Source organism: Myotis yumanensis, unplaced genomic scaffold, assembly GCF_028538775.1.
Source record: "Myotis yumanensis isolate MYYU_CA2020_CCGP unplaced genomic scaffold, mMyoYum1.0.hap1 SCAF_10, whole genome shotgun sequence".
In the NCBI taxonomy this organism is placed as follows: Eukaryota; Metazoa; Chordata; class Mammalia; order Chiroptera; family Vespertilionidae; genus Myotis; species Myotis yumanensis.
Window position 1 is genome coordinate 15,574,856 of NW_027223761.1, and position 20,111 is coordinate 15,594,966.

The 20,111-nt window shown below is 60.1% G+C and overlaps 2 protein-coding genes across 4 annotated transcripts in view; one reads left to right on the top strand and one right to left on the bottom strand.

The window, feature by feature from the left end:
- Window positions 1–2,556, top strand: part of TSPAN18 (tetraspanin 18) — a 146,184-nt gene extending 143,628 nt beyond the window's left edge. For both annotated transcript variants that reach the window (XM_070427840.1, XM_070427841.1), the window contains exon 11: window positions 26–2,556. In XM_070427840.1, coding sequence (XP_070283941.1) covers window positions 26–73 — 48 coding nt within the window. In that variant the 3' untranslated portion in view covers window positions 74–2,556. The remainder of the gene's footprint in view (window positions 1–25) is intronic.
- A 318-nt stretch (window positions 2,557–2,874) lies between these two features.
- TP53I11 (tumor protein p53 inducible protein 11) lies at window positions 2,875–19,061 on the bottom strand. Of its 2 annotated transcripts, none has more exons than XM_070427842.1 (8): window positions 18,890–19,061; window positions 8,581–8,660; window positions 8,030–8,189; window positions 7,378–7,436; window positions 7,130–7,178; window positions 6,634–6,730; window positions 5,726–5,827; window positions 2,875–5,282 (listed from the first exon to the last, which is right to left on the bottom strand). In XM_070427842.1, exons 3-8 carry the CDS (start codon window positions 8,156–8,158, stop codon window positions 5,149–5,151), a joined length of 570 nt encoding a protein of 189 aa, XP_070283943.1. In that variant the 5' UTR covers window positions 8,159–8,189; window positions 8,581–8,660; window positions 18,890–19,061; the 3' UTR covers window positions 2,875–5,148. The 2 variants fall into 2 exon arrangements, with proteins under 2 accessions (XP_070283943.1, XP_070283944.1); XM_070427843.1 differs by having other exon boundaries at window positions 8,577–8,660.
- Between the last annotated feature and the right edge of the window lie 1,050 nt (window positions 19,062–20,111).

Below are 20,111 nucleotides of genomic sequence, written 5' to 3' on the forward strand. Positions count from 1 at the left end.
TAGCCAACTCCTACTTTCTGTGCAGCTTTTCGCCATGATCTTCGCCATGTGCCTCTTCCGGGGCATCCAGTAGAGGGTGTGGCCTGAAGCCTGAGGAGTCACCCTGCCCACCACTGCCCAGTACCCAATGCCCTCCTCCCCCCAGCACCTCTGCTCCTGGGTCCAGGGATAGGAGGTGAGGCCATCATGAGTGTCCAGGAGAAGGGCCAGGGGAAAATAGCTATTTTTTTAACAAAACAAAATGATGAAAATATGGACTGATATGCCCCGCCTGGATTCCTGGGTGGGGCTGTGGGCTCTGCACCCAGGCTGCCGTCTGCACTAGAGACCAAAGGAACACCCGTGCCCGGCCCCCTCGGCCCCACCGGACTCCCGCAGCCCTGGGCCTGGGCCCTCTCCTCACAGCCCCGGGACCTGGTGCCAAGAAAGTGAGCCAACAAGGAGGCAGAAGCAAATCTGGGGGAGAGGTGGGCAGAGCCCAGGGGCCCACGGACACTGGGTCACCACGTCCTTGAGAACTTGGCACCTCCTCGCAGCCCCTCGTCCGGTCGATGGAGTTGTCCCTGCTCCTGCTCCGGCCAACAGTGGGCTGCGGACACTGGACCCGAGAATGGCCCAGCTGGCGGGGTCCGCGCTCTCCCCAGCTGTTGGACCGAATGTCTGGGAGGCCCGGAGTATCACCCGCAGTCACACCGCACAGGCATGACATTCTGAACAAGAGCTGGGTGGTCTCCGGGGCTGTCGGTCCAGCAGAGCTGCTCACGCCCTCCCGGGCCTCGGCATCATGATTTCCCCAGAAGAGACAGGGCAGCTGGCCAGGAACTGCCTCTTCCCAGTTCCACTGCTAAGATGATTCTAGACTCTCCCTGCCCCCTCCCACCTCCCCACCCCCACCGTTTGCCTTCCTAACTCCCCACCTTCTAAGCCCCCAGGAACACACACACATACACACACCAGAGTCCCTTTTCCACGCTGCCTGTCTCTGCTCACAAGCCCATCACTTCCCTGTTCTCCCCCAACTCCCTGGCTCCCAGCGCTGGAAGGAGCCCCCAAGATCACCCGGTTCTTCTCTCCCCACCCAGAACTGTAGCTTGGATATCTTCTGCAAGATCCCTGCCAAGACATCTCCACCCTCTTCTTGCACACCTCCAGGGACGGGGACCTCACTACCTCCCAGGACAGCATTCTGCCTTTCGACTGCTGACTTCAAACTTCCCTTTTTCTGTGGTTCTGCCCAAGGCTCGCTCTCCTTCCCTGAGTGTTAAGGCCACACACTGTCTCCCCCTGCGCCCCGTTATCACCAGGCTAATGAATTCCGAGGCACCTCATCATTTCTGTTGTGACATCGTTTCCTGCCCCCTCACCGTCCGCAGCACATTTCTGAGTGCTCCCTCCAGGCTCAGGCAAGAAGAGGTCTTCCCACAGACTCACTGACACTCACAGCTCCCACAGATCAGCCCCTCGGAACACAGACCTCAGGTTCTAGACCAGTGCTGGCAACTGGATTACAAAATGCCTCAGCCCTGCTGAGTCAGGAGTGGCTGGTGGAGGCTGTGCAGAGGATCTGAGGTTTGGCCTGGGCTTGGTGGGAGAGGGCAGTATAATCCCGATTATGTAATCCTGATTGGTGATGTCGGCCCCAGGCATGGGAATGGGAAGGGTAGCATGATGCCTGCCTTCCCCTCCTCTCCACTGTCCCTTCAGGGTCTGGGACAAGCCCTGTCTGTCTCCCAGGCCCTGAGCCAGCTCCCAGCCTCCCCTGCTTCCCAGCGACTAGGGGAGAGAGCTGCGGTCAGGTGCCCAGTGCTCCCCTGCCCCCTTCTGAGCTACACCAGAGCTCTGTGCCTGCTGTAGCGATTTGGTTAGACCTTCCTCCCAACTCTCCCTTCCCCCTCCCACCGGTCCTCTCCGCCTGGGTCTTTCCCTCCTGTACCAGCCTGCCTTGGCAATCCCATGATGCCACGAGCTCCCTAGCAACTGGGCATCCCAGGATCCAGCTGGTACCCCAGCCCAGCCTGACAAGGGCCTGGGGCCTGCCCCTCCAGATCCACCTACTGCTCATACACAGCTTCCTGGAAAAGGCACCTGTCCGGTCTGAGGTTGACAAAAAAAAAAAAAAGAAGAGAAACTCCAGGCTGGCTAGGCAGGACTGGAGGTCAAATCGGGCAGCTGTGGCTCCAGTGCAGGGCGGCCCAGGGGAATCTGGGGCCTTGAAGGTAAGAAGTGCCCATACGCGTGTGAGAGGCAGGTCATGGAGGACCATTGGCTGAGGCAGCGGGGGTGAGACTCCCGCCAAGGAACCCGAATCTGACCCTGCTGACCTCCCAGGCACCGGCCACCCAGGCTGGAAGGGAACCCGGGATCTGCTCGGGCTGGTAGCTCTTTGCAAGGCTGCCTGTGGCCGTTAGAGGGCAGGGGCTTGGGGCTTGGAAGACAGCAAGCTCTGCCCCAATATGAGGAGCCTCCTGGGCTCCAGCTGTGGCGGTTACAGTATAGCCCATATGTAACAGGTGCTGGTGGCAGCTGCCAGCTGTGGGGCGGGGGGGGGGGGGGGCGGGGGGGGGCGCGCAGGGGTACAGCAGGTAGGAGTGCCTCTGCAGGTCAGGGAAGACCTTACACGGGAGCCCAGCACCCTCCCTGCTCCCAAACTACTGCCTGGGGAGAAGGGACACAGCTTGTGGGCTGGGGCCCAACCTCAGCCTCCCTTGCCCCCCCCCCCCGTCTCCTGTCCATGCCTGAGGGGCCCAACAGGACACCCCCAAGTGAGCTGAGGCCCCAGCACCCAAGTCTGCAGAAGTCCCCCTCCCCTCCCTCGTGGGCCCCGTCGAAAGTCTATTTTGAAAATGGTAAATGTTCCTCGCAGTAGATAGCAGAGCTAATTTATCATGTTTATTCCCAGGACCCCCCTTTTATATTATATATCAAGAGTTTTGTAATATAAAACAACACCCACACTGATGGTTTTGCACTGGTTTTTGTGACCGTTTCTTACAAAAAGAAAAAGGAACGAAGAATAAATAGTGACCGTGAAGAAAGGTGGTCTTGATTTGGGGGTGGGGTGGGGTGGGGCAAAGGGGACCTGGGGGAACTGGGCAGGGGCATTCTGGGTCTCCCCAAATCTTTAGGATGGGAGCTGGGCCTTCCTCACTAGACTTTTGGGTCCCCTTGTCCCTCTCCCCTTTGTCACCGTCTCCTCCCCAAGGACTCCCCCTCACTCTCGCCCTGCGCTGCCCCGCCCCCCCAGGCCCTGTCTGCCTGCCAGAGCCCCTCCCTCCAGGCCTCACTGGAATGTTCAAGCAGCAGGAAGTGCATGGACACTGCCCTCTGGTGGGCCCTCACCACACCCCGTGCCCTGCATCCTGCACCCCAGCTGAGTGAAGTAGGTTGGCCAGCTCAGCCCTAGCAGATGCGGAACACAGAGCCCGACTCCGGAGCCCATGCCTCCACTTCCCTGCCTGCCTCCAGAGGGGTCTACCTGCCGGGCCCAGCGGTTATTCGGACAAACCACCACCTGCCGGAGAACTAGCCAGGCCTTCAAAGGCGTGGCCCAGATGGAGGGCATGGCCTTGGTCTGGGGCACACCCACCAGTCACCAACAGCACCTCCCAAAGTGGGCAGTGGGCAGCCTGCCTAGGGCTCTCCCTGGGGACAGGCACGCACGTCAGTGGCAGGAGACGGAAGCCAGGAAAGAGCTGGCCCTTCCTTAGGTCTGCCGTCCCTTGGGCTCGGCCGTGGTCACCAGCAGCGTAGCCTTAGGCTCCTGACCCACCAGGCCTCTCTCCTCAGCTGTGCTGGACACTAGGTATGTGGCTGCAGGGACAGCTGGGCACAGCGACAGGAGTGTGCGGCCCAGTGTGGGCAGGTTCCCAGACACGGGCCCACCCGGCAGTAGACAGAGCCGGGCTGCACTAAAGACCACCCATCTCGCCCCCAAACACTTTCTGTTCCAAGACAGAAAGCGAGACTGGGCTTGGGCTACTGCTCTCCACACCCGTCCCCAGAACACAGGGCTGGGGAGGACAGTGCTGGGAGGGAGGAGGGAGTACTGGGGGACACACAGGCCGGGGGACGGGGGTTCTGCAGGGCTGTTCATCTCTGAGGGAGCCAGGTGTCCGCCTTCTCCATCTGCTGGGCACGGGGGCTGGGGGCGCGGAGGGACAGGAGAGGAGGTGTCCCGCTGAAATATTTCTATATTTTTCTCCAGCTGAGCTCGAAGGGCACCCAGTCCTATCCTGCTAGACCCTGGGGGCAGCCCAGGCTGGAGGTCCAGAGGGCAGCACCCTGGGGAGGGGGGGGAGGGGAGGGGAGGGGAGGGGAGGGACTAAGCCGGGTGAGCATCAGACCCTGGAGAACATGCCAAGTTCAAGGCTTTTCTTCTCATCTCCAAGCCCCATCACTTACAGGGGGATCTGTGTGTCCAGGTGGGTGAGGCCTCTGGCAGCCTCTGCACCCAGGCAGGTTGGGCGAGGGGGGCTCCTAGGAGCCTCCAGGAGCTGGGGTGGAGGCAGAGCAGCTTGGATCGAGGCCCCGGAGAGCCTGTGGTGGCCGGGACAGGGCTCTGCTGCTGTGGCCTTCCTGTGAGGTGGGCAAATGCCAGCTCACAGACAGCCACCCCCACCTGTCGGCCTGCAGTTGGGCTGTGGAGAGATTAGGTGCTTGTGTTTAGGGGTGGAGAGGGGCCCCCACATGTGGGAGGGCCCACAAGGAGTAGGGGCACAAGGTCAAGTTCTTGGGTTTTCCAGCTGCCTGGGCACTCAATTGGCTGGGGGTGAAGCGGGAGGACAAGGAGGCAGCCCACAGCCTCTCTCAAAAGAAAGAAGGGCATCCGACAGAAGGCGCAGGGCCTCTCCTCAGCCCGATACCCCGTGATGCAGGCTCTTCAGTCCGTGTCTGTCCAGGGGATCCGAGACCAAGAGGCTCAAGAAAAGAGGCGTCATTGTGTGGGGCAAAGAACAGGGGTGCAGAGGCCCTGTCCCTCCTCAAACCTGAAAGCCCTGATCACAGCATTCGGGGAGAGCCCGGGAGGAAGGAAGGGGGCCGCTCCTGTCTGCCTGGGGCAGGGCAGGGTCCTTCCTGCCTTCCATGAGCCAAAGGGAAACTGAGGCCCAGGGCTTCCTTGGCAGAGAAGGGCCCCAGCCCAGTGGTCAGCTAGACTTTCTTGGGTTTTCGGCCGACTTGGTAATAGTAGTAAACGCTGATGGCGACAAAAAGGAGGCGGCTGGCCAGGAGCAGCAGAATCCCCAGGGACATGAGGCCGGTCTCCGCTAGCGTGGCAGTGACCACTGTGGGAGAAAGGCCGGGAAGGAACAGAGGTCAGAGGGCTGTGCCCTCACCCCACCACAGGACGGCAGGCTGATCCCTGAGCTGGAGGTCCTGCCAGCTGTCTGACCCCACAGATACGTCTGTTCTGATGTCCCCACACGGCAGCGGCAGGAACTGAGGTGTGCATGCGGGCAAAGCCAGTGTGTGCTGTCACCCCAGTGCCGGGGTGCGGGAGGCTGTGGAGACGCCCGAGTGTGTATTCAGAAGACACAGGTAGGTGTCCGTTGCGTGAGCACAGGTGTGCAGGCACACAGGTAAACACAGCTGCAGGGGGGCCTCCTTCTTAGCCAGGTTTCCATCACTTCCTAGAAACCTAAGTGGCAAGAGCTGGGAGGTGGGGCAAAGCTGCCCTGCCCACCCTGCCGTCAGCCAGCCTCCCCTCTCTGCCCACCTCAGGACTCACCCAAGAACTGGACCCCGAAGTAGCAGGCTTCGGTGAGCAGAGTCCAGCGAATGATAACCTTCTCGGCCGTGTAGAGAGCGTTCCACATGATCAGAGAGATACCTGGGCAGGGGTAAAGAGGGGTTGGGGGCAGGACAGCCTGACCCACCCACCCATTTGGGGCAGGGGCAAGGGGCCTGTTCCTGTCCCTTTGGCCCTACATGGCAAGGGAGCCCGGATCCTGTACATCCACCTGTCCTGCCCTCACGCATTTCCTCAAATTAAAACTCATCACACCATGGGACACGGGGCAAGTCACATCTCCTCGCTGGGACTCAGTCTTTTCATCTGTAAAATGGGGGACCTGAGCTCTAGGTACCCTGCCCCTATCAGGTTCTGTTATGATTCTGGGTTGATGGGCTGCCTGGTCCTACAGTCACATTTTCTTTTCAAATGGACTGCTGAAGACAGAAAACCTGAGCCCATGAAGGTCTCTCTCTAAGGAATTCCCAGGGCTGGGGGTGGGGGTGGGGGTAGGCAGACCATATTCCCAGGAAGAACCACCTACTCAGCCTCTACCAGGCCAAGCTTACAGTGTTTATTTTGCCTGCTTCCCTAGGCTGTGAGGCCCTGGAGGGCAGGGCCCTGGCCTCATTCATCTCTGCACCCCAGTGCCCAGGTGGTGCACTACCAGCAAGCGCCCAGCAAGAATTTGTCCGGAAGATGGCAGAGCCCCAATCCACTGGGTGCGTTTTCTATCAGTGGCCACAAGATGGCAGCATACACCCAGCAGAGACAGACAGCAGCTGAAGGGGGGATCTGGGAAGGGAAGCCTCTGCACAGAGGAAGACTCCCCACGTTTCCCTCCATCCAAGTTGGGACCCCAGCCTCCCATCACCTCCCCCAGAGTCCTCCCCAGCAATACTCACTGAGGAGCGCACCCCCATAGAGGCGGATGGGGGTCTTGCTGGTCACCTGAGCTCCATCAAAGACAGCGTCATAGAGCTGGTCAGGGAAGGCCAGGGCCTGGGGACAGCAGTTGGGAGGCTCAGGGGAAGGGGGACATTGTGAAAACTCCCTGGACATCTTCCCCCAGGAAGTGGGCCAGGGTCCCTGGGACAGTCTGGGGCCAGGACCTTAACTGCCCCCCCCCACCCCTTCATGCCAGGACAGAAGGCCCTGGGGTTGCCAGGGGCAAGGGGTTGCCAGGAACAAGGTGTTGGGACCATGGCCACGGATCCAGGATGCTGCGGGGCAGACAGGCACAGGTGAGATGTGTCAGGAGCCAGGACATGGAGGCAGCCAGCGAGCTTTGACAGATGGGGCCTCACGAAGGCCATGGGGTGAGGAGAAGCAGCAGGGGCCCCAGGGCAGGGAGGAGCCCCTCGCAGAGGCCCAGGTTTCCAGGGTGGGGCGGGGGCTCACCATGACGGCAATGCCAGAGAAGAGCACAGCAGAAACAAACTGCCAGACCCTGGGGAGGCACCAATAGGAAGGTCACAGCCAAGCCCCTGGCCGCCACCCCAGGCCCCAAGGGATACCCCTCTCCAGCCAAGGTGCCCAGGGATGGCTGGTTTGGGGGCAGGGAATGAGCTGGGATGAAATCCAGAGGGGCAAGGCTGATGAGACAGGGTCTTACACAGCTCCTCCCTATAACACACATGAATGCTCACCTCAGTCCCAAAGGCTCCCGAACAGCAAACTTGATTTCATTGCCCAAGACCTGGCTGATCTGTGAACACAGAGGGGAGGGGTCAGAGGCAACCAGGGGGAAGGCATGCCCAGGCTACTTAACCCCCCAGGCCCCCTCCCTCCAGCCTGCTCAGGGGCCCACCTGGTACCTATGCTTAGCAAATGGCCACCCAGGCTGGAAGGTCCCACTGAGGCCACCCCCTCACTGCCTCCCTGACACCAGAGATTAAGGGAAGCTGAAAAGACAGTGGCTGAGAATGAACGCTCGGGCGTCTGCCAGACGCGTGGGCCTGAAGCCCGGCTCCTCTGCCACTTCCTGGTGCGGCCTTGGACAAATCACTAACCTCTCTGAGCCTCAGTTTCCTCATCTATACAATGGGTTGATGTCTGTATCTGCATCTTCCAGGACTAGCAAGATGAAATAATGCTTCTAAAACAGCGGTATACTAACAGGCATATAATACGCACTCAAACCTAATTATCAGTTTTGTTATTATTCCCCTGACATCTCCATTAAATCTCTAGAAAAACGAGCTAAGTCTCAGGGCTCCTGCAGCTCTGTGGGTCTCAGCTAGTCTTCTTGCAAAGTGGTGGCCAGACCTGCCCCACCAAGTCCTCAGAGGCAGACCCCACCTTGGAGCGGTGCACCTCCCCGTCGTCATCCTCGCCGCCCACACCGAGGATCTTGCGGGTCTTCAGGCGGCTCACGAGGTCCGTCTGGCTGTGCTTCTTCATGAGAGGCGGGGGCTGCTTGGCTGCCATCTTGTCCTGGAGCCCGGCCTCTGCGGAAGGGCTGCAGGGGGACACGGGCCTCAGGCCCTGGGTCCCAGCTGCCAGACCTCAGGGGGCAGCCCGACCCAGCCCAGGGCCTGCGGAGGTTGGGGCCCAGGCTCCCCAGTGAACTCCTGCCCAGACAATTCCTGCTGCCCAGCAAGCCCTCCCCGCCGCATACCCGCTGGACTGAAGGCAGGGGAAGGAGCTGGCACAGGACCCGGCTGAGCCAGAGGAAGGACGGCCAGGGGCCCGGGCAGGGCTTCAGACAGTCCAGGTCTCTCCCCTCCCTGCCATCAGCACCCACCACCATCCTCTCAGACCAGACCCCCTGAGTCTGCCCATGACTTCCCCCAGGCCCCAGTCCCCGGCCAGCTCCTAGCTCCACCTTGGGCCAGGTCTTAAGCACCTACTGTGTGCCAGGCACCGTGCAGGGCAAGGGAGACGCAGAGATGAGTTGAGTGCCCGTTCTTGCCTTCTGTCAGCACAACACCTACGCAGAAGAGACAGGAATGAAAACCACAATGAAGCAAAGGCTTCCAGAAGCTGGCCCTGGGGTGGCACGAGCCTCCTCTAATCGCAGCCACTCCGCCCTGCACGATGGGTGCTGTTGACACCCCTTTCTCAGATGAGAAAACCCAAGTTCAATGAAGTTCAACCAAGTTCAATGAGGTTCAACAGAGACCAGCAGTGGGTGCTGCCCGTATTCTAACATCTCATTCCCACCCACGGCCACCCTCTGGGAAGGCAGGAACATCACCCCGTTCACAGACAAGGCTCAGCCGGGAACCTGGGCTGGACTGACCGGCCTCCCCGACCGGGCCTCCGACCCAGGTCTCAGTGCTGGGTGGCCCCAGGCGAGCCTCGCTGTCCGGGGCCGCCAAAGGCAGAGCACAGAGATGTCCCTAGGTCCCCTCCAGTTTCCCAGCCCCCCCGACCCCCCCCCCCCCCCAAGTCTTAAAGCAAAATGAAGCACCCAGCAAATAAACATCAGATCAGAGAATCAGACTGTGGGGCGTTCGGATAATGAGGCTGTAGGCTTAGATACACTGGGCAGGATGCACCAGCTAGAGTTTGGAAAGAAGGGCAAAATCCGGCTGGGAGGTCTCCAGTGAGTGCGATGTCCGTGGCGACGGCCCGCCTAAGCGCCCCAGCCCCGACCCTCATCTGTCAACTGGGGGCAGCTATGCCTTCCCCTCCCCCTCACACACCTGGGGGCACCGGAAGGCAGCCCAGCGCCCCTGCCTGTAGGCGGGAGGCGGCCAGTCCCACTGGGGGAGCCAGGGCTTAATCACACTGCTCCTCGGGGACCCAGGAGCTGTCATAACACCTCAGCCACTTGCCACCACCTCCCTGTGAATCCAGATAGAAGCTGTAATCAGCTTGGCATCCCTCCCGCTGCCAGGCGGGCCTGAGAGCCACTGCACAGTAGTATTTATTCCAGGGGACCGATGTACCAGTGTCATTATCGTCACTCACCAAGGAACAACTGGGTTGATTCCAGAGTCTGATGACTGTGAACAAAGCTGCTATAAACATCCACATACAGGCCTAGTGCAACCATAAGTTTTCATTTCTCTAAGGTAAATACTGAGTTATACGGTACCTCTCCATTTTGCTCTAGGAGAACGCGCCAAACTGCGTCCGCAGCGGCGGCCCATTTGCATCCCCCACAATGCATGGGCATTCCGGTTTCTCTCCCCATCCTGCCAGCACCAGGCATGGTCAGTCTTCCAACCGGTCCCCCTGTCTCTTAACCCTCTTTCCCAGGCTGGCCATGCTGCCTGACTCAGTCTTTACTGGTTGTGTGACTTGGGCAAGTCTCCTCACTTCTCTGAGCCTCGGTTTTCCCCATCTGTGAAATGGAGCTATACTACTTCCCACCTCCTAGAGATTTAGTGGCAAAAAGGGAAGCTTGGTCAGAGCACACAGCGCACCCCTGCACATTTAAATGAAGAAACTGCAGTTAGTGAGGATGTGCTGTGAGGCAGGTATAGGATGGTGGCCCAGGGCCCCTGCCTGGGTCGGGGGGGGGGGGGGGGGGGGGGGGGGCGGGGGCTGATCTGTCAGCCATCAGTCAGAGCAAGTTACTTCTCTGAGCCCCGATGTTCTCATCTGTGAAATGGAAACCCTTACCTTCCCCTAGGGCTGGGCTAAGGAGGAACAGCATGATGGACAGGAAGCGCTTCATGAAGGGCCAGCTTGCTGCAGAAGGCCTAACGGTTCAGAGCTTAACTGCTGAAGTCGTACCTGAGTTCAAATCCTGTCCAGCACTTCTTAGCCGTGTGCCGGTGGGCAAGTCACTTAATCTCTCTGTGCCTCAGTGCGCCCCCGCCCCCCACCTGTACTTGGGGAAATAAAGGGTCCAACCTTCAAGGGATGTTGTGAGAACACAGGCTATGGTTGTGAAGTACGGAGGGCAGCGTGTCTGGCCCCTGGAAAGTGCTCGATGGAGACGGGCACTTGGACCCTCCGGCCCCACCCTGGTTCCCCATGCAGCAGTGGCTCTGGGACGGAGGCCAGGGAGAATCAGGAGAAGGGCCTCACTAGCATTTGCTAACATCTCCCTCCGTTGGGCAAAGCCCCCAGACCTCAGTCCCATGACATGAGGCTGACTCTCGAGCCCCAGCCCCCAGGCCTGGGCTGTGTCAGTGACTCCAGTTCCTCTGCCCAGTGTCCTCTCCCCAGCAACACACAAAGCTCCCGTCTGCCACACAGGCCGGAGCCATAAATCAAAGACGGTAAGGTGTGGCAGTGCCAGCCTGCCGGGGCTGGGTGTAAAGGGGCTCCGTCTGACACTGGCATCACTCATAGGTGGGACCAGCTTTATCCACAGACTCTGCCATCAGGGACCTGGGCTGGTGGGACCCACTGCAGCCACCCACCCCAGAGCCCAGCCCCAGCACTGAGCTCACCACCAACAAAGAAAGGGCCCTGGCGCCTCCCAGGGAGAGTGGCCCCTGCACCTGCCTCTAGTTAACTTCTCGAGCACCGAGTTCTATCCCATCTTCACCTGCAGGACTGGGCGCTGCCTGGGGAGGTAGGTGAGCAGCTGCACCACTCCTGTATACCCATCAGCCTTAGGCATGCCCACCCCCAAGGCAACCCTTGAACTTCCCTCACCATTAAAGGTCATTCTATGGGTTCATTTTAGGCCTGGCCCCACTTTAACCTAAGAGAGGACAGAGGGCACCTCCTTCCGATCCTCTTCCTCCACTCGGGCTGGACACTGGCTTGGGGCAGCCAGACCTGGGTTTGAATCCCGGTTCTGCTCTCCTACAGGTGCAGAGCTTTGGGCAAGTCGTGCAGCCTATGTCAGCCCTGAGCAACGGGGGTAAAGGGAAGGCCCACCCAGCAGAAGTGCTGGCGGACACAGAGGGCGTGCCGTGCGGGCAGTGCCTGCAGCAAGGCACCCTGCCCGCGACAGACAGGCCCACGCTCCTGACTTCCCTCTTCCTTCACTCGGCCGCGCACAATGGAAAAAGCCTGCCTGGCAGGGCTGTCACGCTTCCTTTCCCAGATCCAGTCTGAAGGGCCCCAGGGCTCCCCCGGATGCCAGGCTTCCCCAGCACAAGGGGAACGGTGGGAGGAGGGCTGTCCCTCCATCTACATGCTCACTTGGGGGGACCTGCTCAGCAAGAAGGGAGACTGTGGCTTGCAGCCCCCAGCCCTGAGTTCATGACCCTCTGCATTCTGCCCCTGGCCAGCTGCTTTGACCTCAATTCCCAATAAAGCTGGGAAGTCGCTCCTTTTAATAGCTGTTTCCACTTCTGAACCACTGCTCAGCCAGGAGGCCCCTTCCTGCCCTCCAACCCCCCTCCCACCCCATCTTCCTTGTTCCTCCTCCCAGGGCCCTGCCCTTCCTCCTCTGGGCTCATGGGTCCATACTCCCAGTCATGTCACGGGCAGTTGGCCTCCTGAGATTTAATGAGCTGAAGGCAGGGCTGGTATTGTGCCCATCTGAGTGTGTCCCTGCTGCGCCTTGGCACACAGTAGGCACTTTGTCAGCACAGACAAACGAGACAGGCTAAGAGAAGCAGGTCTCACTGCCCACCCAGGACACTCAGGATCACACAGGGCCCAAGGGGAGCTCAGCTCCAACACACAGGGCAGAAAGCTGAGGCTGAGGGGACGGGACCCGCCCCAGGCCACACATGAGCCGGTGGCAGAGGAGGGCAGGAAGGGGGCTTTGCAGTCAGGCAGGGCTGGGCTTCAATTTGCACCTGCTACTGGGCAGGTGGCCTTGGGCAAGGGCTCCCTAGGGTGCTGAGGACTCCAGGAGGACCTGGCAGATGGGTGCCAGGAGGTGGTGGGGTCAGAGGACTGGGTGAGAATTCGGGTGAAACCTCGCCCTACTGCCTCAGAAAGCTGCAGCCGGCACTGGGAGGGGATTGCCAAGGGGCGGGGTGTCAACGGGGCCTGGGACAGTTCCGGGCACATGGGCTCAGCGTCTATTTGTGGTAAGTTAGTGAGTTGGGAGCGGGGTTGAGAGGCCCCTGCTGGCCAAGGTCTGACTCGTAGCAGCCCATCCCCACCCCCCTGCCTCGTGTGCTTGACATCTGAGGCCAGGGAAGAACATCCCCAAAGAGGTCCCCGTGGCAGCAAGACAGAGGGGCCAGGACTGGGCAGAGGCCAAGCAAAGCCCCCAGAGGCGGAACCAGCAGGAAGGGAGGGCGCAGCGGTGGTAAAGGCATCAGAGGCGGTGACAGAGTGGGGTGGGGAGGGGCATCTACTTCACGACTGGTAAACTTGGGCTCAAACCTCAATGCTTTATCTCAATTAGGCGGTAACCTCAGGAAAGTTTCTTAACCTCTCTGAGCCTCTATTTCCTCCTCGAGAAACCACACTGCTCCTTCTCAGCTCGCAGGGCTGTGACGAGGCACACTGAGCAGGCAGTGGAGGGCCCGGCACGGGCTATGTGCCAAGTGAAGGACAGCAATCAGTAAGGCTACCGGGCGGCTGCCCAGGCCCTGCTCCTGCCGCAGAGCAGATGGGCCGGGGCATCATTCTGCCAGTCCTAGAGGACCTCTCCCAACCCCCGTCCCCGGAAGCTGGGTTTCCATAGAAACGGCTGGACTACAGAGCTGTCCCCAATCGTGGAACCTGACTGGCACGGGGAGGGGAAGGAGAGGAAGGGGCCTGGGCCTCAGAACACTCACCACCTGTGATTCAAAGGGGAGTCGATGCTGCCGTGTCTGCCAAGAACCACTTCCTTGCAAACAAGAGCCCCTGCTGGCGGCGGGACCTGTCCTCCCATCTGGTAAGGAGAACGGCCCCCTGGGCATCCACCCTGGGGCCGGAGGGGGCGAAAGTACTTCCGGACTAGGAACTCGCTGTAACCCCCACCACGCCCTCTGAGACTGGGGTACTATCACCCCCATTTCACAGGAATGAAGGCCAAAGTGTCTCCTGGGGTAAGTGGCAGTGTTGAAATTCAAACCAAATTAACTGGCCATCCTGAGAGGAGTTGGGGAGCCTGTCTGTGGGAGTGGGAGTGGGAGCCTGACCCCCAAAAAGCACTAAGCTCTAAGCTATCTTCCCATCTCCCCCTGAAAGTCCCTGGCTGGTCGCCAGCATCTGCACGCCTCCCTGGGGTCCAGCCTCCCTGGGGTGAAGCCCTGGGACTCCAGCAGGACCTGGGAAGGGCTTCTGGGAGACCCATTGTTCTGTTATCACATTCGTGCAAAATAGCTGGAAATGGGGTCTGGGACTGGCAGCATCAGGCAGTGGGAGGCGGTGAGAGATGCAGGCCCTGGCCAGAGAGAAAGGGAGGCACAGAGCCCAAGCCAGGGGCCAGAGCTACACCATCCACCCTGGGTCCCTGTCTGGGGCAGCCCATCACTCCTTTGGGCAAGATGGGGTTTAAAGGCCCCCAAGCCCAGAACCCATGACCTGGGCCCTCAGGCAGTGAATCTTGAGGGGGAGAGGGAGTGGGGGGGGGGGGGGGCAAAGGGACCTGTGTTCACATCTTGGCTGGGCATTTGAACCTCTCCATTCCTTAATTCTAAATGGGGGTGACAATGCCCGACTTACTAGGTCGTAGGTGGGTTAGAGCTAAACTAGGAAGTTGCAGGACATAAGGGAGGCCGGATGGACACAGCTGCATAACCGACATCATCACAGTGGTCTCTGTGCAGGTTGCAGGGGGAGGGGGGTGTCTCAGGGCCCACTGGCTAAGGGAGGAAGCCGAGGCCAGGCTGCCATGTGGCAGGGCTCCCTTGCTGCATGTCCCCCGGAAAGCGTAATTATTCTAAATTCTAGAATCTAAAGGCTGGGCCAGCCTTAGTCAGCCTGGTCTCTCAAGGAGCCGGTGAGCCAGGCTGTATCATCCATCTCTGTCACCGTCACCGTCACCGCGGGCTCAGCTCAGGGTCCACGCTGCTGCAAAGGGCGAGGATGACAGAGTAGAACTGGCAGGGGGAGGAGGGAGCATGATGCGAATCCTGCTGTGGCAACAAGCCCGGTTCCCACGACAAAGCTCCGTAGTCAAGAGAGGGATCCCACGCTCCATTTCCACGAGCCTCCAGGAGCGCGAGCTGGCAGCAGAGGGCTCCCACTGAAGCTGGAAGGCTGGTGGGGGAGCCCGAGCCACTGGGCTGAGACAAGTCAGCTGAGGCCACCGGCCGATTCTGCCACAGGGCCAGACTCTGGGACTCAGTTTCCTCATCTGAAAATATAGGAGTGTGGTCCCTAGGGCCCCTCCTGGCTGTGACATTCAGGATCTGGCTTCCAAACCCTGCCATCCACTAGCCACACGCCAGCTGCCGGGCCTCCAGGTCCCGCCAGAAAGGCAGAGGAAAGCCCAAACTCCCATCACAAACAAATATCTGCAAAGTTTCAGGGACAGAAAGTAAACATCGCCTGCTGAGCTGCAGAGGGGGGAGGGCGGGCAGGACAGAGGGCCCAGATGGTGCATCCCTGGGGGCCTTGACCTGGGGTCTGAAGCTGCTGCTGTGTGCAGGGGGGCGGGGTCTCGCTGTCTGTCACCACTCAGAAGTCACTGAGAGGGTTTTTCCCTGGCCCTGCTGTCACTCACAAAGGGCAGACAGGGCACATGGAGAGTTACTGTCCTTTCCAGGGACCATGTCAGGACCCTCAGAGGCAGCTGGTGCTTCAGGATCCCACGAGACCGAGGTCATTGGGAGAGCCTGGTTCCCGGATTCCCTGCAGCCAGAGCTCCTCTGAGAAGGCGGCGGCGGACATATCCTTCTCGCCTCCCACCCCTCCCACCTCCTCCTGCCCCCCTAGCTACTCAGGAACTCAGAGAGGGAGGAGGGGAGGAGGGAAGTTTCCTTGAAGGGAGGCTGCACCATTTTGAGTCAACTTTTTCAGAAGCAAATGCCTTCTGGTGAGTTGGAGGAGGCAGGGAGAAGGGTCCCTATACTTTTCCCTGGACTCAGATGGGCCAGAGCCACGGTCCAGGACTGACATCTCCCTCGGGGTTTGGGGCTCTGGCTTAGTAATTAAAAGAGGAGGTCACAACTAAAAAGGTCTGTGCTTTTCACTTACTAGAGGCCCAGTGCATGAATTCGTGCATGGGTGGGGTCCGGCCAGCCCACCCCAATGGAGGCCATCAGGGGGAGGGGCTGCAGGAGGTTGGCCGGTCACCCCTGCCCCTGATCAGGCCGGTTGGCCAGCCGCAGTGTGCGTCATAGCGATTGTCATTCCCGTCATTCCAGTTGTTCAGGTCGCTTGGCTTTTATATATATAGATTAGCTGCATGGCCCTGGGCCAGTGACACCACCTCTCTGAGCCTCAGTTTCTCATCTGTTAAGCAGGTGTAATAATGACACCTGTGAAAAAATACACGTGAAACACCTAGAAAAGCACAGTACCTGTTTCGTAGTGAACGCTCAATAGTAACGTTGCTTTTGTTATTCTCAGACTAGGAGACTCAGTCCCTTGCTTCAGATTCCCCCTTGACCTTACCCGCTTCAGGACAGGCACCTCCCAGGGACTCACTCCATCATCACTAACTACGGAGTGGGGCACTTACAAGGGGGTGGCCATGGGAAGGAAATGGGAAGAGAGAACCCTGGGTCAGCAGGAAGATGCTGCCCTGAGTGCACTGACAACAGGTGGACAGGGAACTGACAACAGGTTGCAGAGATATGGAGCCCCTTGGGTACTGAGCCTGGGTGGCTCCCCTCCAGGTCCCTGGCACATGGCCAGCTCTGGCCCTGGGAGGGGCACAACCAGTGCTACGGGTGAATGGTTGAGGTGCAGAGTGAAGGGAAAGTATTGTGGCCCAGAGTCAGAATATCAGGCACCCCCCCCCCCCCCGCCCCCCCGCAGCTGCCGCTCCATGCTGTTTCAGGGCATCACTTCCCTCCTCTGTGAAATGGGCAGGCTCCATGCCTTCTCAGCCAGCTTTGCCTCCTGTCTCGTCCCCACTGGCTCCTCAAATACAGCAGGCACATTCCAGCCTCAGAACCTCGGCACAGGCTGCTCTCTGCAGGATCTTTCCTTCCCAAAGATATCCCCACAGCTCACTCCCTCAAAGCCTGACCTCAAAAGTCACCTCCTCAGGGGGGCCTCCCTGACCACCCTACTTAAATGAACAATCTCATCCCTGGCCCAACACTCAACTTTTCCCCTTCACCTCCCAATACACTATTAATTTTGTTAGTTATTTGCCCCTTAAGTGTCAGTTCCAAGAAGGCAAGAATCTTTATTTTGTTCCCAGCTATCTCCCAGTGCGGCGCTTTGTTCATTAAACCATTGTTGGTGTACAGCTCACGTTTTCTTCAATGAGTGAAAGCACAGATCGGTCCAAGGACGTGTGGGATATGATTGCACTGGGAGGATGTGGGGATTGCTATCATGAGATCTTGGGGGAGAGGAAGCAGCTGAGCGTGGGCTGGGAGAAGCTGCAGGGGGCCTGAGAGCAGGGGGCGGGGGGCGGGGGGCTCCTGTAGAGAACAGACTTGAGCAGTGGGCCCCAGCTGGTGTTGACATCCAGATCCGGGTGAAGGGCTTTGGGCTTCAGCCCTTCACTCTGAATTTGGGAGGACTGATTAAGCTGACAGCATGTGGTCTGAAAAGGAGAAGCGAGGGCAGCTGGCTTCCAGGATATTGGGGGCAGAGGGTACCTCGAGGACCCATTTCTCAGACGGGATCACAGAGGCCTGGAGAAGACCCAGTCCCTTATCTCCTAACAACCCCACAAGAAAAACCTTTCCTCCTCCTGGTCTGTGTGCGGAGCTTCGGCTAAGGTATGGCTAGTGCTTCCTTCTGTCTCTCCAACAACCACCCACCCCACCCGCAGTGTCCCTGGGATTTGAAGGCTGCAGGATGAGAGGGTCGTGGACGCCCCTCCTCCACAGGCCTCCAGGGGCGAAGGTCCAAGAGGCCACAGAGTTGGGGTGAGCATTCCTGCAGCCCCGGGCCTTCATCCCGCTAGACAGCCCCATCAGGAAAAGTTTGTCTAAAGGAAATCAACCAGGAAGTGCGCAGCGGTGGGGCTGGGGCGGTGGAGCCAGGAGGCAGCCTTGGCTCCCGAGGAACCACGGACTTAACGGCCTCCGCCACGCTCCTGCCCCGCCCCCAGCGCTCCGATCCAACCGAGAAATACGCTCCCCTAGGGAGGCAAGGAGGCAGGCGTGGAACCCGGCACTGGTTGGGGCGTGGAGAGAGGAGCGAGGGGACCCAAAGCGAAAGCCAGGCTCCGCTAGGCGCGCTAGGGATGGGCGCGGCGTCCCAGGGGGTTCCTCCACAGACGCGCAGCATAGGTGCGAGTTTTTTGCCGACATACAGCCGGGGACCCATCCACCCAGCGCCAAGCCCAAGGCCCCACACTGCCCCCTTCCAGCTGAGCTCGCGACTCGGAAGGGGGTGGGGGAGGCGCGCTGGTCTCCACCTGTGCCTGCTCTACCCCGCCCCCAATAACTGGGGCTGAGGCAGGGGTTCTGTTTCTTCCAGCTTCGCCCACCCACGGCCCCCCAACCCCAGTCTGGACACTGGGATCCTTTACAGCCTTGCTCCTCGCCCCCTCCCAGGTGTCCTTTATCTCTCAGCTCCAGCCAGTCACCCACTTTGCAAGACTCCAGGCGGGGAGCTCCGGGCTGTGGGCGCCTCCGGGTCCTCTGGCCCAGGATCCCCGCTCCCACGGCCCCTGAACCAGAAGGTAGAGCCCGACTTGTGGGCTGCGGGAACTCTGCCATCTCCTTCCGGGGCCCTGCCGAGGCGAAGAAGGGAGGAGGGGGATTCGCAAGTTTTTGCCGCGCGCTGCCCGGACCCGGGAACAATGGCAGGTTGGGGATGGGGGCAGAGATGGAGGGGGAGGGGACAGACCTGCGCGCGAGGGCAGAGTCTGACTCCAGCGAGAGGAAAACTGCTTTTCGCTCCGTTCCTCTCTGGCTCCGAAGCCAGAGCGAGAGCCCGGGACGGGAGGCTGAGGGCGAAATAAACAGTCCAGGAGAGAAAAGAGCGGAGGGACAAAGCTGAGGAGAGGGAAACCGATCAGAGGGAAGGGCAGCGAGCCGAGAGCGCAGAGGAAAGGAGCAGAAGGGCTGCGGGGTGGCGCCTGGGAGAGCCAGGGAGAGGAGCCCCGGGGTCCCGGCCGAATCCGCCGGTGCCTAGAGGTCCCGGGGCGCCCCGCTCACTGCCCCCAGCGGTCCCCGCGGCCGCAGGAGCACCGCTGAGCTGCGCAGGCACCGGCCGGCGGGCGGCGAGAGGGGCAAAGTGCGAGGCTCCGGAGCGGAGGTGGGGAGCAGAACTTACGTTCCCAGCGCGTGCCGGGGCCGGCTTCGCGAAACGGGCGTGCAGGGGGCCCTCGGGCGCTCACATCACGCCGGGCAGGGCAGGGCAGGGCAGGGCAGGGCCGGGCTGGACTGCGAGCGGCACCCGCGCGGCTGGGGTTTGCCGGAGTCTGGAGGCCCGCGCTGGTCCCTCCTCTCAGTGCCGCGCTGAAGCCAATGGCGCGCCGTCCCCTCCCACGCACCGGGCTGCCGCGCCCCCAGGGTGGCCGCCGGGGCGGGCGGGAGGACGACGTTGGGGGGACTGGGTTCCGGGCTCCCCAGCGGAGGCTTTCCTGGAAAACGCCGCCCGGGGGCGCGCTCACGCCCGGGGAGAAGACGCTTGGGAATCAAAACCCAGGCCCCGCGCCGCCTGGCCGGGATGACTTTCTTGGCAAGTTAGGAAGACTGCGCCCTTTTGGGGAGACCATCAACAACCCCATAGGTCGGCAAATCACACTGTCTTAGATAACCTTGGGGTGCTCCCTGGAGCCTAGGCCGGTGTCTACAATGGAAAGGACTGCTTGGCTGGTAGATACCGAGTGTGTAGTAAGTAGCACAGTTATAATGGTCAGTGTCTGCCAGCCCATCAGCGCCACGCACTGAGCTCAAGGTGTTATGGGCATTAATTCATTTGATTCTCACAGCCACCTATGAGGTCCGGGCGTTCAGTCCCATTTTACAGATGGCTGTCATTAGTGTTTGATTTCATTTAGCCTTTTGGCTTCCAGCCTAGGCCCAGTCTTCTCCCTGCCCCCCACCCCCCTCCCGCTTGGTGTGACTTTATCAAATAACATGATAACACACACACACTGTCATGACTAAGATCTTATCTGGGGCTCCCAGACATGTGGGGGTAGGGATGCTCAGTTGTCAGACTACAGGGGGGTGAAATGGGGCTTGGGGGCCCTGGAGGCTCTTTGGGAGCCTTCCAGCCTGAAGAACCAGGCTCCTATAAGCAAGACCCTTCCCGCAGATTCTGGACTCATTTCAACCCTTGGTGACCAGTCGTGTGCTCACCCCAACTCCCAACACCCTGCCTGCACCCTCCTTAGAAAACAGCCCGCCTCTCTTCATCTTGTCTGATGGTCACAAATGTGAGGGAAGGGAGTGGAGGGGGGTGGAGGAGGGAGGGCAGAGGAAGGCAAGGTTGATGACATGCTCCATTTCACAAGACAAGTCAATGGGGCAGAGAGAGGTGAGCGGTG

What these genes read in the sequence shown, in the direction of transcription:
- TP53I11 (XM_070427842.1), bottom strand. Translation starts at nt 8,158, where the DNA reads ATGGCAGCCAAGCAGCCCCCGCCTCTCATGAAGAAGCACAGCCAGACG. An exon ending in CGGGAGCCTTTGGGACTGAG is followed by an intron (nt 7,179 to 7,377) that starts GTGAGCATTCAT and finishes GTGCCTCCCCAG; the next exon opens with GGTCTGGCAGTTTGTTTCTG. An exon ending in CTATGGGGGTGCGCTCCTCA is followed by an intron (nt 5,828 to 6,633) that starts GTGAGTATTGCT and finishes ACCCCTGCCCAG; the next exon opens with GTATCTCTCTGATCATGTGG.